Here is a 15,425-nt window from a genome sequence, read left to right as displayed (position 1 = left end):
ACATGTGGTTAAAGGATAAATTAATTTCTTGGTTTAATATTTGAAATCAGTGTAATTCACTCAGAATGTTAGATCTAGATGAATCCTTAACAACCAATTCGTCCAGTCCCTCATTTCATAGATGGGAAAACTGAGACAGAGAGAGGGAAAAACTTGCCCAAGATCCCATAGGAAATTAGTGGCAGAGCCAAATGGTTGGATAAAATTACTGCTAAGTTCTGTTTTTGTTCTGTCTGTGACTCTTCCACTTAGAAGCATATTCAAATAGAAAACCTCACTTCCCCAACATATACTTCTCTAAATCCCATGCTTTAAGAGAAGCAACTGTAGAATAGAGAAAAAAATTGCTTTTGCATTTACATGCTTGGTCTGTTTCCAGGGATATCATGGGCAAATGGCATCCCTTTCCCCAATAAATGAGGCTGATGGTACAAATAGTTGAATGTGGTTTTGGTTCATAGGTACAAAAGACCTCTGAAGAAATCCAAAACCAAAAAAGGCATAGTCTGAGAGGTGTGAGTACTGACTTGTGTCATGTACATTTCTCGTGGAAAGATAAAGAAGCCGCTAATTAACATAGAGATGTTGGGGTTTGATGAATGTATATAACATCCACAATGGAAGTCAAGTTGGGGATGAGAGGAAGGGAGAGCTATTAGAATAAAAATAGATAATTATGCATAGACACCTGTGGAGTTGGCTATGGAATGGTTGATGGGTTGGATCAACTCATAGAGGGCTTGGTATGTTCCAAATACACACCCCAACAGGCCCAGGATACTGATCATGATGTCCTTTGCAATGGTCACACAGCTCATGTCTTCAACATAAAAGGTGATGAGCTCCAGGAGGGGCGGGATGATGAGGGCCAGGGCACTGCTGCTCACGGAGCCCACAAAGGAGATGACCAGGTCCAGGCGGGGAATGAGGATGGCTGAGACACCTGCAGAGAGAGAAGAAATTTAGAATCACTGATTGTTTCTGCAGCAAGGAAGTTCAGAAACCAATCATTTCCTTGGAGCCTTATAATCCCACAGATGCCAGACTATTTCGGAAATGTGGGAAGGAGTCCCAGTGCAGATGTGGGCAGTAGGTCAGGTACTGTGGTTCTGGATTCCCCCCTGTTTTAAAGGCCAATATAGATGCTCTCCTTTTATGTTTTATCTATTGGGTTTTTCTCATATAATGGTTATTAGAAAGGTTCCTCTACCACCTATCTATTATCACCTTCTCATTAAAGAGATGGGAGAATCTAGAGCTCTAGAGGGAATGGGATGTGGCCAAGGTCACACATTCTCTGAGGTGAGAATCCATTGAAATGCCTGTCTAAGGCTCTTTCCACTCTACTATGCTGCCTCCCTTATATATGAAAGAACTTGTACATCATAGGTGCTCTTACTCAGACACTGAATCTACTGTGAATTTGTACTACTCTACAAAATACAGCAACCGTCTAGAAGCAAGAATGAATAAAAAATGAGAGATTTTTTTTTTGTCAGAATCTCAACTACGTGTTTTCCTACTCCTAGAATGATCCTGGTAATTAAAAAGAACATAAACATGAAGACAGCAATAGGCTGCTCCCTCCCCATCTCTTCTAAAACACCATTTTCTTAAATCTCCATCTTTTATACAGATGATGAACATACATTATGAATTGTCCAGGGGAGTCCAATTTCAATAATGTATGAATGAATAACTATACCACTTATGTGATTTCACTTTGCACAACGGTATGATTTTCCTATGAACAAATTAGGGAAAAACTGTCCTGGAAAGCACTCATACTAGCTTGCTGGATTTGAAGAAAACTTCACCTCTTTCTGAAATTGCTGCAGCACATCTAATTCAGAGAATGAGAGAGACTCATCAACTCTCGCAGTTGAGAATTTGTCACCCCTCTGATAGGATGGTCCCGTCCACAGCTTTCCCTTCTCAGATATTTAATAAATTGTTTACTGGACAAGGCACAGAGAAGAATCTGTCTGTTCTCCAGGAGACCTCACACTGACAGGGCAGAGAAAATATTTTAAAGGAAAACTATAATGCAAGTTAGACTGGAGGAGTTCTCTAGAAAGATCCTATCTGGTGATGCCAGCCCATTGCTCACAGACGTTCCATGGCTCCCCATTTCCAGATCTCCTTAGCCAGATGTCTCTGACAACGTGGGCCCCGCAAGGTCCTCTGGCCTCATGTCTTATCTCTCCCCACTGCTTTTAGTTCTCCAAAGAGGCCATACGTAAGTACTTGCCTCTGATCTGTGCACAGCCTGCTTCCTACACGTGGTACATTTTTCATTCCTCCATCTACCTTCTACTTAGCTCTTAGGTCATTTTTAAAAAATTTATTTATTTATTTGGGAGAGAAAGAAAGAAAGAGAGAGAGAGCACAAGAGGGTGGAGGGGCAGAGGGAGAGAGGAAAAACAGACTCATTGCTGAGCAGGGAGCCTGACTCAGAGCTCCATCCCACTGGGATCATGACCTGAACTGAAGGCAGATGCTCAACCAACTGAGCCACTCAGGCGCCCCTATCTCTTAGGTCTTAACTGAAATATCATTCCATTGAAGAGGACTCCCTGATCTGGCCTTGGCTAAAGTATAGGACCTTCTAATGTGCTCTCAGAGCATCCTCTTCTTATCTGAACCATCATATGGTACATCATTAGGTACTATCTTAACATTCATCACAATGTGTTGTAGTTATTTCCTTGCATATATTTCTTACTCAACATGTCTTCTTTATTATTCATTATTGTAACCCCAGTGCCTAGCACAATGCCAGGCATACAGTAGGTGCTCAACAAATGACTGTTGAATGAATGAAGGATAATGGAATTGACAGCTGAATAAAGGAGGAGGAAGTGGTCATCCGGCATATAACAGAAACAGAGCCTCTCATTAGATGGTCGGCTCTGTCTAGCACTGCCTTCCCTGACCTGAAGTGGCCTGAACTACTCAGTTTTTCTCTTCAACTTAGACCCTTCCTATTAGGAATGATCTCAAAACAATAGAGCTACAGGTCCCTAATGTCTTGGTACAGACCGGAAACTCTGTAATACCTTAAACCAGCAGGTGTGTTGTTTCTGTTTCTAGAAATCCATTTATGTGAAGCATAACATCTGATAGCATATTCTTCTGCTGAAAGGCTCCAACAATTACACACTTTCTCCAGACCTTGAACTGAAACTGCATTTCCTCAACTTTAAACTCCTGGAAACTTTAAGACTAAATTTTCTCTCTCTCTTGCACAATATACCACAGGTGTTTTGAGGACAGATAGAGAAGTTCCCCAAGCCTTTGCGTCTCCAGGCAAAACGTCCCTAGTTCTTTCCCTCTTTCCTCAGGAGGCACCTTTTCTGATGTTCTTTCTCTGAACATGCTTCAGAGAAAAAAGTCCCCAGCCCTGTTCATGATGTTTCCCAAACATCTACAACAGTGCCTAATGTAGAATGAATGAGTGAATCAGTGAATGAAGGAAGCCTTAAGGAAGGAAGATGAGAAGAGGAGAGGAGAAAAGATTGCATCCAAAAAATGATCGCCAAGACTTTAACAAATCAGCCCCTTGTTTTCTCCTACAGTTCGAGGCCACTTTATGATAAGGGACTCAATCTTAATTTATAATAGGAAGGAATATGGCACGTGATGGAAAACAGGCTTAGGTGCTCTACAACCTGTGCTCAATTCCCAGCTCTGTCACTTAGCAGCTATATGATTTGAGTGTGTTACCTAAACACTCTGGACCGTCGTTCCTCCAGTTGGTAATATTACGTTGCTAGGCTGTCATGAGTATAAGGCAATGCCAGTATGGCACCTGGCGTCCAGCAGGCACATGGGAATATGATTGAATGAATGGTACTTCTTTCTCCCATAAACCAGCCAATGGAGACTTTCCATGTGTAAGCCCATTTTTCAGGTGGAAAGTTGAGGTTCAGGGAGGTGAAGTATCTTGCCCAAGGTCACAGAGACGGTAAGTGGCTGAGCCAATGATAGCGGGGTAGATGTCAATGCGACTAGCAGCCACAGCTTTGGGCAACGAGTGCCCTTTTATCCTACTCACAGGTCAGACAGACCAAGGCTGTGCGGACAGACAGGTCTATAAACAGTGTCCAGCTCTCTGACCCCTGGGAGATGATGAAGGGGATGATGATCTCGGCTGGGACGTGGAACTGGAGGGCATAGGTGAAGAAGATGCCGATGGAGTACATCAGCTTGACCGACTGGTACAGCCTGCAGACAGACGGATAGGACGTGAAATTTGACGTGGCTCCTGGGCAGGGCCAATCAGGATTCACTCATTGCTCAGAAGTTGGTCCCTACCCCTGAGTTACAGAACCGGCTCAGGCCTGACCTGCCATCTGGGCCACCTGGGAAGCTCGTTAAAAGTGCACATTCCTGGAGATTCTGATTCAATAGGCCTGTGGCTCAGGCATCTGTGCCTTTTATTCTTTTACTTTCTAAAAGGGTCTATCTGTATAGAGTAAAAGTTCTAGCTCAAAAGTCATACAGTGAAAAGCTTTCCTCCGACCCTTGATTCCCATTCTTCTTTCCATAGGCAGCTCCTCTAAGAATTTTCCTGTAGCCCTTTCAGAAATAACCAGTGTATATAAAAGCTTATAGCAATGTAAGGTACACCTACACACACCGTAGCATCCTTTATGCACTGCTGAGTTCCATTTTTGTTCATTAAATATTTCTTGGAGATTGTTTCTTATCAGTACATAGAGATTTGGCTCCTCTATTTAATAGATGCTTGGTATAGATAGTTACCATAGATACACTATAATTACATAGATAATTACATAGATACACTATAATTTTTTTTGACCAGTCCCCAATTAATGGATATTTAGATTATTCCCAGTCTTTTGCTAGTAAATGATGCTGCAAAATATATCCTATTACACAGATATCTACGCACATTTAGCATACAACCTGAGAGGTAAAAATGCTGGCTAAAAGTATAGGTGATTTAAACTTTGGTTAGCTACTGACATATTTCCCCTTTGTTGTTCTAGCATATTGGGATGCTTGCTTCCCCACATCCTTGTCAAAACACAATGTGTGAACATGTGTTGGTCTTTGCCATTCTGTTTTTTTCTGGCATTTCTGTTATTATGAGGGAAACAGTATTTTTTCAAATATATAAAATGCCATTTAAAAAGTCTGCCTGTGAACTGTGTGCTCATGCTCATTTTTTCCTTGGGTTGTTGGTTTTTTTCTTATTGGGAAGGGGTATTTGTCTAAGGCTCCTCTGGGGAATCTGGTGGCCAGCCAAGTTCAGAGCAGATGTGCAGTCCTCATGGTACCTGATGCCCACGTTTTCCAGCTGAGGCCCCCACAAGGAAAGTGCCCTGCCCAAGGTAGCCAATGGCAGCCCGAATGGCCCGGAATAGGAAGAGCATATTAGAATGATATCTTACTTGCATAAAGTAAGTTGTGACTTCAAAGAAATTCCACATTATTATAGCACCTAGTCATTACCACAACACAATGAGGTGGGTGGGGCTGGTGGTATTTTTTCTCATTTTATAGCTGTAGCCTTGTGGGAAATGAATACCCTACCACTCTATTCACCTCTGAAAGAATAAGGCTGTGGGGAGACTTAACAATGACAATAGCTAATCCTTGATGAGTACTTACTATGTGCCAGGCACTTTTCTTTTCTTTTTTTAAGTGGACTCCACACCCAGCATGGAGCCCAACGTGGGTCTTGAACTCATGACCCTGAGATCAAGACCTGAGTTGAGATGAGAGTGGGACGCTTAACCAACTGAGCCACCCAGGCATCCTTGTGCCAGACACTTTTCAAAGCATTATATATATATTAAAGCAGTTAGGGTGGGGCGCCTGGGTGGCTCAGTCGTTGGGCGTCTGCCTTCAGCTCAGGTCATGATCCCAGGGTCCTGGGATCGAGTCCCGCATCAGGCTCCCTGCTCAGCGGGAAGCCTGCTTCTCCCTCTCCCACTCCCCCTGCTTGTGTTCCTGCTCTCGCTGTCTCTCTCTGTCAAATAAATAAATAAAATCTTAAAAAAATAAATAAATACATAAATAAATAAATAAAGCAGTTAGGGTGCCTGGGTGGCTCAGTTGGTTAAGCGACTGCCTTCGGCTCAGGTCATGATCCTGGAGTCCCGGGATCGAGTCCCACATCGGGCTCCCTGCTCAGCAGGGAGTCTGCTTCTCCCTCTGACCCTCTTCCCTCTCATGCTCTCTATCTCTCATTCTCTCTCTCTCAAATAAATAAATAAAATCTTAAAAAATATATATTAAAGCAGTTAATCCTCACAACCACCCCCGCCCGAGACAATGAGACAACCATTTATTTACGATGGTCATCAATACTTCCTGTTCTTTCAGGCAATGGTAGATTTTCATTTCCTTGCCCTTTGGAGTGGGATGTGGCCATGGGACTTGCTTTGACCAATGGATTGCAAGCAGAGGAGATGTATGTCAATTCCCAGCAAACCTTTAGCAGCTTCATGGTGAAGGGCATGATTCACTGCACTCTCTGCCATGGCAACATTTGAGGGAGCGGCTGTCATCATTCTGTGTCCTTGAGTGGGGATGGTGCGGAGCCGAGCCCCAGCCACCCCGTAATGGGCATGTAGCATGAGCATAGAATTAAGCGTTTGTGTGTGTTCAGCCATTAAGATTTTGGAGTTGTTTATTACTGGAGCATAACCAAGCCTATATACACAGGCATTAGTATTATCCCCATTCTACTGATGATGGAAATGAGGTCTGCAAGATTAAGTTGCTCGTGCAAGATCATGCAAGAACCAGGATGCAAATGCCTTTACCTAGCTTTAGAACCTGGGCTCTTCAACACTTGGCCCTACTGACCGCTTAGTCGCAATGCACTCCGTGTACTACCAGCATGATGACAATAGCTAATACTCAATGAGCGCTGCGGGCCGGCCCTGGAAACGTTACCGGGATGAAGGAGGGGACAAGCAAATGAATGAATGATCAAATGTAAGCACTTCAAATTAAATTCCAACTGGGGCATAACAGTGGCAGCCTAGGTCCTTTGCTGGAACTGGGGCCTGAGGAGTGGTCCACCTGCAGGACTCGTGATCATTATTCTGGCATTATACTTTTTGTTGTTGCTGTTTGTGTTTCCCAAACACTCCCAGATCATTCTGTTTTAGGGTCTCTGAACCGTAGAGTCAGACAGGTTCAGTGTCAAGTTCCAGCTTCTCACAAACAAGGTGAGCTGGGAAAGCTCCACAGAGCTTCTCCAAATAGCAACTTCCTCGTCTAGTGAAAGGACTTGATAATAATCATGCTGACTCATAGGGCTACTGTGAGAGCTTAACCAGATAATGCACAATGCCTGGATTATCAAACCTACCTGTTATCATCATACCAATATTGACAGTTAATATATGGTGCTAGTGACAACCCAAGGGAATGCCACATTCTGTTGCTCAGGCTCAGATCCCGTGACTCTACTCCCCTTGTCACCCAAGGCAGGCAGGGACGTACCAGCAATTGGGCAAGTTGAGGGTGATGCTGGCCTGGGTGTTGGACCCAAACTTCATGTAGCCCAGTGTCCCCAGGCAGATGTAGAGGATGATGACAAAGGACATCCCCAAGTACAGAACAAAAGAAAACTGTTGTGGATGCTTCATCTGATTTTTGAGGGGTAGAACCTAAAGGTGAAGGAGGTTGAGAAAGAAGAGGTAGTCAGAAATGTGGCTCCTCATGAAGAAGCAGGCTTCCCCCTCAGGCACAGACAGCCTTCTCCGGGTGGCCCAGGGTCAGGAAGGGCCACACTCCTTTTTATTTTCTTCCATGCTCTTTTGCCAGGAGTGCCCTACTCCGGCTGGACTAATGAGTACATTCGCACTCAGTCTTCAGGGCTTAGTGTGGTGCATGGAACAGTTGGTGCCCAGGACGGGTCCTGACTTTCCTTTCCACTAGGAGAAGATCATATCCTACACTTTTCATAAATACTTTAAGACATCTGGAACAACTAGCTTCCCCGGAGGGCACCAGGGACCGTTCACACAAATCCCTCATCCATCTTACCGTACCGACGCCTTCAAATGTGAAGATGGCTGTACCAAAGAACAGCAAGAAGGTCTTCCAGCTTGCCATCAAGGGGAGGCTGCTGGGATCTGGAATCTCCTGAAAGGAAGTAGAAGAAGGGCGTTGGTTTTGCCATGGTATAGGAGTCATCCTCAAACTTTTCTTAGTAGAAAGCTGGACCACACCTGCCATCATGGGTGTCATGAGCACCTGTGAGATAGGCAGAGCTGAATCAGCCTTCTTATCTTTAAAAAAGTTATTGGGGCACCTGGGTGGCTCAGTAGGTTAAGCATCCAACTCTTTTTTTTTTTTTAAGATTTTACATATTTATTTGACAGAGAGAGAGAGCATGAGTACGGGGAGCAGAAGAGGGAAAGGGAGAAGTAGGCTCCCCGCCCAACAGGGAGCCTGATGTGGGGCTGGATCCCAGGACCCTGAAGGCAGATGCCCAACCAGCTGAGCCACCCAGGCGCCCAAGCATCCAACTCTTGATTTCAACTCAGGTCATGATCTCAGGGTCCTGCAATCGAACCCCACGTTGGGTTCCATGCTCAGTGGGGAGTCTGTTTGAGACTCTCTCTCTCTCCCTCATCCTCTGCCCCTCCCCTATTTGTGCTTTCTCTCTCTCTCTCAAATAAATAAATCTTTAAAAAAATAAAAAAGTTGGGTGCCTGGATGGCTCAGTTGGTTAAGCGACTGCCTTCGGCTCAGGTCATGATCCTGGAGTCCCAGGATCGAGTCCCACATCGGGCTCCCTGCTCAGCGGGGAGTCTGCTTCTCCCTCTGACCCCCTTCCCTCTCGTGCTCTCTATCTCTCATTCTCTCTCAAATAAATAAATAAAATCTTTAAAAAAAATAAAATAAAATAAAAAAGTTTTCTTTTTATTGTGGTAAATTACACGTAGCATAAAATTTACCATTTTAAACATTTTTAAGTGTACAATTCGGTGGCTTTGAGTACATTCTCACTCATGTACAACCCTCACCACCACCCATCTCCAGAGCTTTTTCATCCTCCCAAATTGAAACTTTGTATTCATGAAATAATAACTCTGTATTCATGAATAATAACTCTGGTCACTCCTATTTTACACCGTTTCTATGAATCTGTCAATGCTAGGTACCTCATATAAGTGGAATCATATAATCCCTGTCCTTTTGTGACTGGCTTATTTCGCTGAGCATAATGTCTTGAAAGGTTCATCCATGTTGCCGCATAGATCAGAAGTTCATTCTTTCTTAAGGAATGCATTGCATGTATTTAGCACATTTTGATTTACCACATCTTTACCTGTGGGCAAAGTGGGACCCAGGGGGGAGAAGGGAGTTGCTTAAGGCTACTCTGCAAGATGGTGGCCCCGCCCGGATGAGAATTGAGGTCTCCCGTCTTCCCATTCTCCAACGCCTCTTTTTCATCACTTCTGCTACAGCAGCAACGTGCATGCAGAGAGAATGGTTATTTTAAGAGACTCCTGTGGTGGGCAGAATAATGGCTCTTTCCCAAAGATGTCCATGTCCTAGTCCCTGGAATCTGTGAATACGTTACGTTACACGGCAAGTGGGAATTAAGTTTTCAGACTGAATTCAGGTTGCTAATCAGCTGACCTTAAAAGAGGGAGATTATCATGGGTCATCTGGGTGGGTCCAAGGTAGGAACAAGGGTCTTTAAAAGTGGAAGAGGGGATCAGAAGAGAAAACTAGAGAGGTGGTGGTGTGGGGAAGACTCAGCCTTGCATTGCTGACTTTGGAGATGGAAGGCGGCCATAAGCCAAGACATGTGGGCAGCCTCTAGAAGCTGGAGCAGGCAAGAAAACAGATTCTTCACATAAGCTTCCAGAAAGAAACCCGGCCCCTGCTGATACCTTGATTTTATCCCAGTAAGACCTCCAGAACTGTGAGATAAATTTGTTTTAAATGGCTAGATTTTTGATAATTTGTTACAGTAGCAATAGGAAACTAATATAGCCCCAAAGACTTTCAGATTCAAAGAAATTAAGCTATAATGGTAGAATTTCAGGGCCTGTGATAATAACAAAGCATGGGCTTGGGAGGCAAACTGATGGGAATTAGTGAAAAAATTACTTTCTGTTTATCAGTTTCCTTGTCTGTAAGCTGAGTAGTTACAAAATATAAAACATATAAAACAGTATCACTGGAAAGATTCAATGAGTTAATATATGTTAAGAACTTGACACCAAGTCAATAAAAAATTCTTTATCATACATGTATTCCTTGTCAACCTTTTGTTGGTTATTAGTTGAGGTTTATCTCCTCTGAATGAATGTGACCTCCATGAGCACAGATATGCCAGCAGTTTCACCTACCACCGAATCTCAGTGCCTTGCACCATGCCTGGATCACAGAAAGTATTCAATAACTAATTGTCAAATGACTCACTGTTATCCAGCGTGACAATGATGATGATGTCGACTAGCTCTTATAGCTTGTGGGGCTGAAGCATTCACGGATGTCACTTTAGCAGGGGACCTTCCTCACCTTCACCTGCCCATAATGATACTAACCTTCCCCAGGTGTCTCAGAACCCCTTCTGCCGTCAGTTTCAGGCACAGACCTGTATGATATATTCAAAGATCAGAGCCATGCTCCCCAGGGTGGTGATATTGGCCAGTGTCGAGAAGATGGACAGCATCCTGAGGTTCTGGATAAACACCAACAGGACCAGGAAGGGCAGGATTGTCAGCATGTAAAAGCGGATGTCCAGGATGGGGGTCAGCACCAGGATCTTCCTGGGTTGGCAGTTGTTGGAGGTCATGTGGGCATCTTCCACCATCTGGTGTAGACATAATGAGGGGCAGTGTAGTTAGAGTTGTCAGATTAAATACAAAAGACCCAGTTAAGTTTCTTCTTCCGATAATTATCAAGTGACTTTTTAGAAAAGTATGTCCCAAATATTCCACAGGACATACTCACAGTAAAAAAAATATATATATATATTTGCTGTGTATCTGAAATTCCAATTTAACTGGGTGTTGTATTTTTTTTGGCCAAATCTGGTAACCCCAACTGTGGTGCCCATGACTGTGACAATAAGAAACCCTTAGAATCTTAAAATCTCCTTTTGTCATCTAACCCAGCCTCTTCTTCCCTGTCAAATGGTTTCCTTTCATATACTCAGAGAATGGAAGTTGACTACACGAGAATATCTTCTCGAACTTTACATAGCCCTAAAAGTTAGAAAGCTCTGAACACTGAGCAAAATCTATCTGCTTGAATATTTCATCTACAACACTTGCCATAGTTCTGGGCGTTTGAATGCACAAAACCAATTATGCTCCCTCTTTTCCATGAAGCCAAGAAAGAATGCTATGATTGATTCATAATGCCTCTTGGGAATGCAATGAGGGCAAGAGTGCAGCTTGTTTGTCTCATATGTAGTTAGTCATCTTCTATGTGACAACCCTGAGATACATAAAGTGAATCTCACCAACACTTTTCAGGCTAAAAATTCGCAATTATTTCTGATTGGACATGATTGGAAGCCTCTCTTTCCACCCTGGCTACACTCCTCAGATGTTGCTTTGGTTTCTCAATAATCCTCTTTTTTAACAAGTGATTTCCAGGACTGAGAGAACTCCCAGGTAGTCTGATCAGGAATGACAAATGAAACCATCTCCTCCCAAGATCCGAACACTATACTCTTGCTAATGCAGCCCTAGCAGTGGGATGTCTGCTTTTCTCCCACTCTGCCCAGAAGAATCCTCTTCACCTGTTGTAAGTTGTCTGCCACAAACATAAAATAAACGCTGCAGAATCCCAGTTGGGTGGTGATTAATAAGAAGTTGACGGTGTACCTGAACAGGAAAAGAAGAGACAGAGGGAGAAAACAAATTACCTTTTAAAATGTATCTATTTTTATTTTTTGAAATGATTATTTCTGTTATTATTTTTCATACTTTGCTACATTTTTTTATTTTGAAAAATTTCAAGCCCACAGAAACAGTTGAAAGACTGGTATAATTAACATCCATATGTGCTTTAACTAAATATGCCATCCACATGTGCTTTATTTTATTTTATTTTTTTAAAGATTTTATTTATTTATTTGAGAGAGAGAATGAGAGATAGAGAGCACGAGAGGGAAGAGGGTCAGAGAGAGAAGCAGACTCCCTGCTGAGCAAGGAGCCCGACATGGGACTCGATCCCAGGACTCCAGGATCATGACCTGAGCTGAAGGCAGTCGCTTAACCAACTGAGCCACCCAGGCGCCCCACATGTGCTTTAACTAATTGTTAACTTTTGGCCCTAACTGCATTATATAAATATGTGTGTGTAGATGAATGTATGTATTCATCCACACACACATGCATTCTTTTTCAGAACCACTTGAAAGTCAATTGCAGATTTCATAGTACTTCAGCCTTAACTCCCTCAGCATATCCCTCTTGAGACTATGATATCCCGAATATCAACTTCAATGTCCTCAAATATATAGTCCATATTTTAAATAACTCAACTGTCTCAAATATATCTTTCAAACTGTTATTTCTTTTTTGGATTCAGGATCTAATCGAGGTTTATATATCGCATGTGGCTATGTCCCTAGTCTTTATCCACATAGACCAGCGCTATGAACACACACGTTCTTTGGTTTTCCATGACATTGGCTTTTGGGGAAGAATTCAGGCCAATTGTCTTGTAGAATATCCCACACTGTGGACTTGGATGATTGCTTCCTCATGATTAGATTCAGGTAAGTATATTTGGCAAGCATACCGCACAGGTGATATTTGGTACTTTTTCCATCACATTGGGAGGCCCATGGTGTCCTCTGGCCCCACTGTGATTATGACTGTCAGATGACTCCGTTGCAAGTGCACATTTCCCTCATTAAAATCTGGAAGTAAAGCCTTGAGATGTATGAATATTCTGTTTCTCTCCAACCAAGGGTTTTAACATTCATTGGTGATCCTTGTCTGAATTGGTTATTTCATCGGTGACAGGGTGATGGTTTTCTCATTCTATCTGGCATTTTTTTCTAAATTTATCAGTTGGCATTTAAGAAGGATATATTCTTCCTCTTTTTTGGTATCGCAAAAAAAAAAACCCTCACATTGATTTTTTTTAAATTTAGTATATTATACTCTATTATTGTCATTATTCTTTTGAATTCTTCAATTGTCCCAAATTTGGAGATGCATTTGTTGTTTAAGGGAACAAAAATATGTTCCTCTACTTAGATGAGTTTAGATGAGATTGAGTGCGTTCAGGGTAGTATGGCCTTAGATCAGTGGCTTTCACAGTTGGTTTGCAGTACCACTTGCATCAGCATTACCTGAAGTTTATGCAAAAAATACAGATTCCTGACTCTCGTGTCAGCCTATCAAATCAGAAGCTTGGTATCATGTGAGACCAGAACAGAGATGGTTTCTCTCTTTATTATGGAAATTTTCAAACATATACAAAAGCGATGACAATAATCCTTGACTCCTCATCTGCCAATCGTAGCTTCAACAATCATTAACTTTTTGCCAGTCCTCTTCTATCTATGCCTTTACCCCTACCACACATATGCTTATTTGTTGGAGTATTTGTAGCAAACTAGAGAATTTGAGGCACTTCATCTGTAAATAATTCCATACGCAACTCTAATGGATAAGGACTTACTATATATATATATGTATATATATATATATATATATATACATATATATATATATAATATATCCAACATGCCATTATCATCCCTTGCAAAATTAGTAATAATTTCTTTATATCATTTAATAATAGTCCATATTCAGATTTCTCTAATTGTCTTAAAAATATCTATTTTACTGCTAGTTTCTAAACAAGTCTATACATTGCATTTTGTTATTTCTATTACATCTCTTAAGTTTTTAAAACTGCTACATTCCCCTTGCTCTGCTTTCTTTTTTTTCCCTTGCAACTTTTAACTTTTTAGGGGGTGTTGAAGATACCAGATAATTTATCCTATAGTATGTCCCACTTCCTAGATTTGGTTGATGACTTCCTCATAATGTCAGTTAATGTGTTTCTCTATCCCCCGTCTTTCCTCTAAACTGATACTAGATCTAGCAGCTTGACTACATTGAGGTTCTTTATTTATCTCTCTGGCAAGGATATTTCGGGGGCGATACTCTGTACTCCCTAGTGTATCCCATTATAAGACACATTGTGTCTGGCTATCCCATGTCTAGACATGAGATGCTATGATTAATACCTGGGGTCAGGTGGTGTCAGTGTTGTCTTCCTTTATAAAGTTTCCCAATGACCTTTCACCTAGAAGCTTGAGCATCCATTGATGATTGTTGCCTGCATCAAGCTCCCAGGTATCCCTTAGCATACTAAAAATTACAAATCATTGTTTAAAATATGTTCCCAACTCTTTTTCAGTTACTGGGCCTCTCAAGAAATGGTACAGTGTAATGGGTGGGAACTAGATGTTCAGGATTCTAGTTCTTGCTCTACCACTCAATTCCTGTGTAACGTTGGGCAGCTTTATTGCCCTATCTGGGCTTTATATTTCTCCATTGACTAGGCATGGATACGGTGGTCTCTAAGGACCCTTCTTACCCACAAGTTTTATTCAGGAGTCATCAGAAACAAACCTCGGTGAGAAAGGATGAGCATTTGTAAGTCATTCATTATTACTGCCCCATGACCTCACCTGTCTGATAATCAGAGTGTCTCCTGATCAAGAGAGCGATGACCTACTGAGAGTCCCAAGAGAGGAGCTGCAGAAGGGATCTTGGCAGCCACAATACTGACTCACTACCTCCTGAAGGGCTCTGCTGGGAAAGGCTGAAATGTTAGGTTTGGGTCGAATTTCGTGTAACCGCTATCTCTAGCTCTTTGTGGACATGTTATTTTTTTCCCTTATGAGCCTTGGTCATCTCATATTTCCAGGACAATAAAGACCCTCCCTGCATATCTACAAAGTCAAGGAGATGATCAGAGGAGCTAAGACACAGAAAAGCATCTTGTATACCAGGCACTTTTTATCAAGCAAGGGAGCAGCCTGAATGCTCACCATTAGGGGAAGGCTTACATGAAACTATGGCACATGTCCCCACTGAGGAACATCGTGAGACTTAAAAAATAACCAGGTAGGCCCAGGACCATCCTAAGCTGCCACAGGACACCATGAAGCTGCTGCCAGTCTTGGAGCCTGGATACAAGCCCAAGAAAGCGACATGGTATGCCTTGACCATACCCCCCCCACCCCCGCCCCCGAGATAGCTCCTGTGCTCGGGTTGGCCCACGGTTGCTCATATTCACCCCCAGCTGGTGATGCCAAGAGAGGGAAGGTCTTCATTGCTGTGGGGGCAGATCCAAGCAAGAGCTTCTCAGATGTGCACACCACAGGTCCAGGAACACACCAGTGGGATTAAGCCACCCTGGAGGGCCTCTTA

The 15,425-nt window shown here is 42.6% G+C and overlaps 1 protein-coding gene and 1 pseudogene across 1 annotated transcript in view; one reads left to right on the top strand and one right to left on the bottom strand.

Moving 5' to 3' along the window:
• Positions 1-596: 596 nt before the first annotated feature.
• Positions 597-15,425, bottom strand: part of SLC36A3 (solute carrier family 36 member 3) — a 25,388-nt gene continuing 10,559 nt past the window's right edge. Inside the window, exons 5-10 of the mRNA XM_027606602.1 lie at positions 11,762-11,846; positions 10,607-10,825; positions 8,035-8,133; positions 7,489-7,655; positions 4,058-4,227; positions 597-943 (exon numbers count right to left, since the gene is read on the bottom strand). Coding sequence (XP_027462403.1) covers positions 675-943; positions 4,058-4,227; positions 7,489-7,655; positions 8,035-8,133; positions 10,607-10,825; positions 11,762-11,846 — 1,009 coding nt within the window. The 3' untranslated portion in view covers positions 597-674. The remainder of the gene's footprint in view (positions 944-4,057; positions 4,228-7,488; positions 7,656-8,034; positions 8,134-10,606; positions 10,826-11,761; positions 11,847-15,425) is intronic.
• Positions 15,157-15,425, top strand: part of LOC113929169 — a 1,141-nt pseudogene continuing 872 nt past the window's right edge.

This window comes from Zalophus californianus, chromosome 5 (genome assembly GCF_009762305.2).
Source record: "Zalophus californianus isolate mZalCal1 chromosome 5, mZalCal1.pri.v2, whole genome shotgun sequence".
NCBI classification, from domain to species: domain Eukaryota; kingdom Metazoa; phylum Chordata; class Mammalia; order Carnivora; family Otariidae; genus Zalophus; species Zalophus californianus.
The sequence above is the reverse complement of the archived record's forward strand: the minus strand, read 5'-3'. Positions and strand labels throughout refer to the sequence as shown.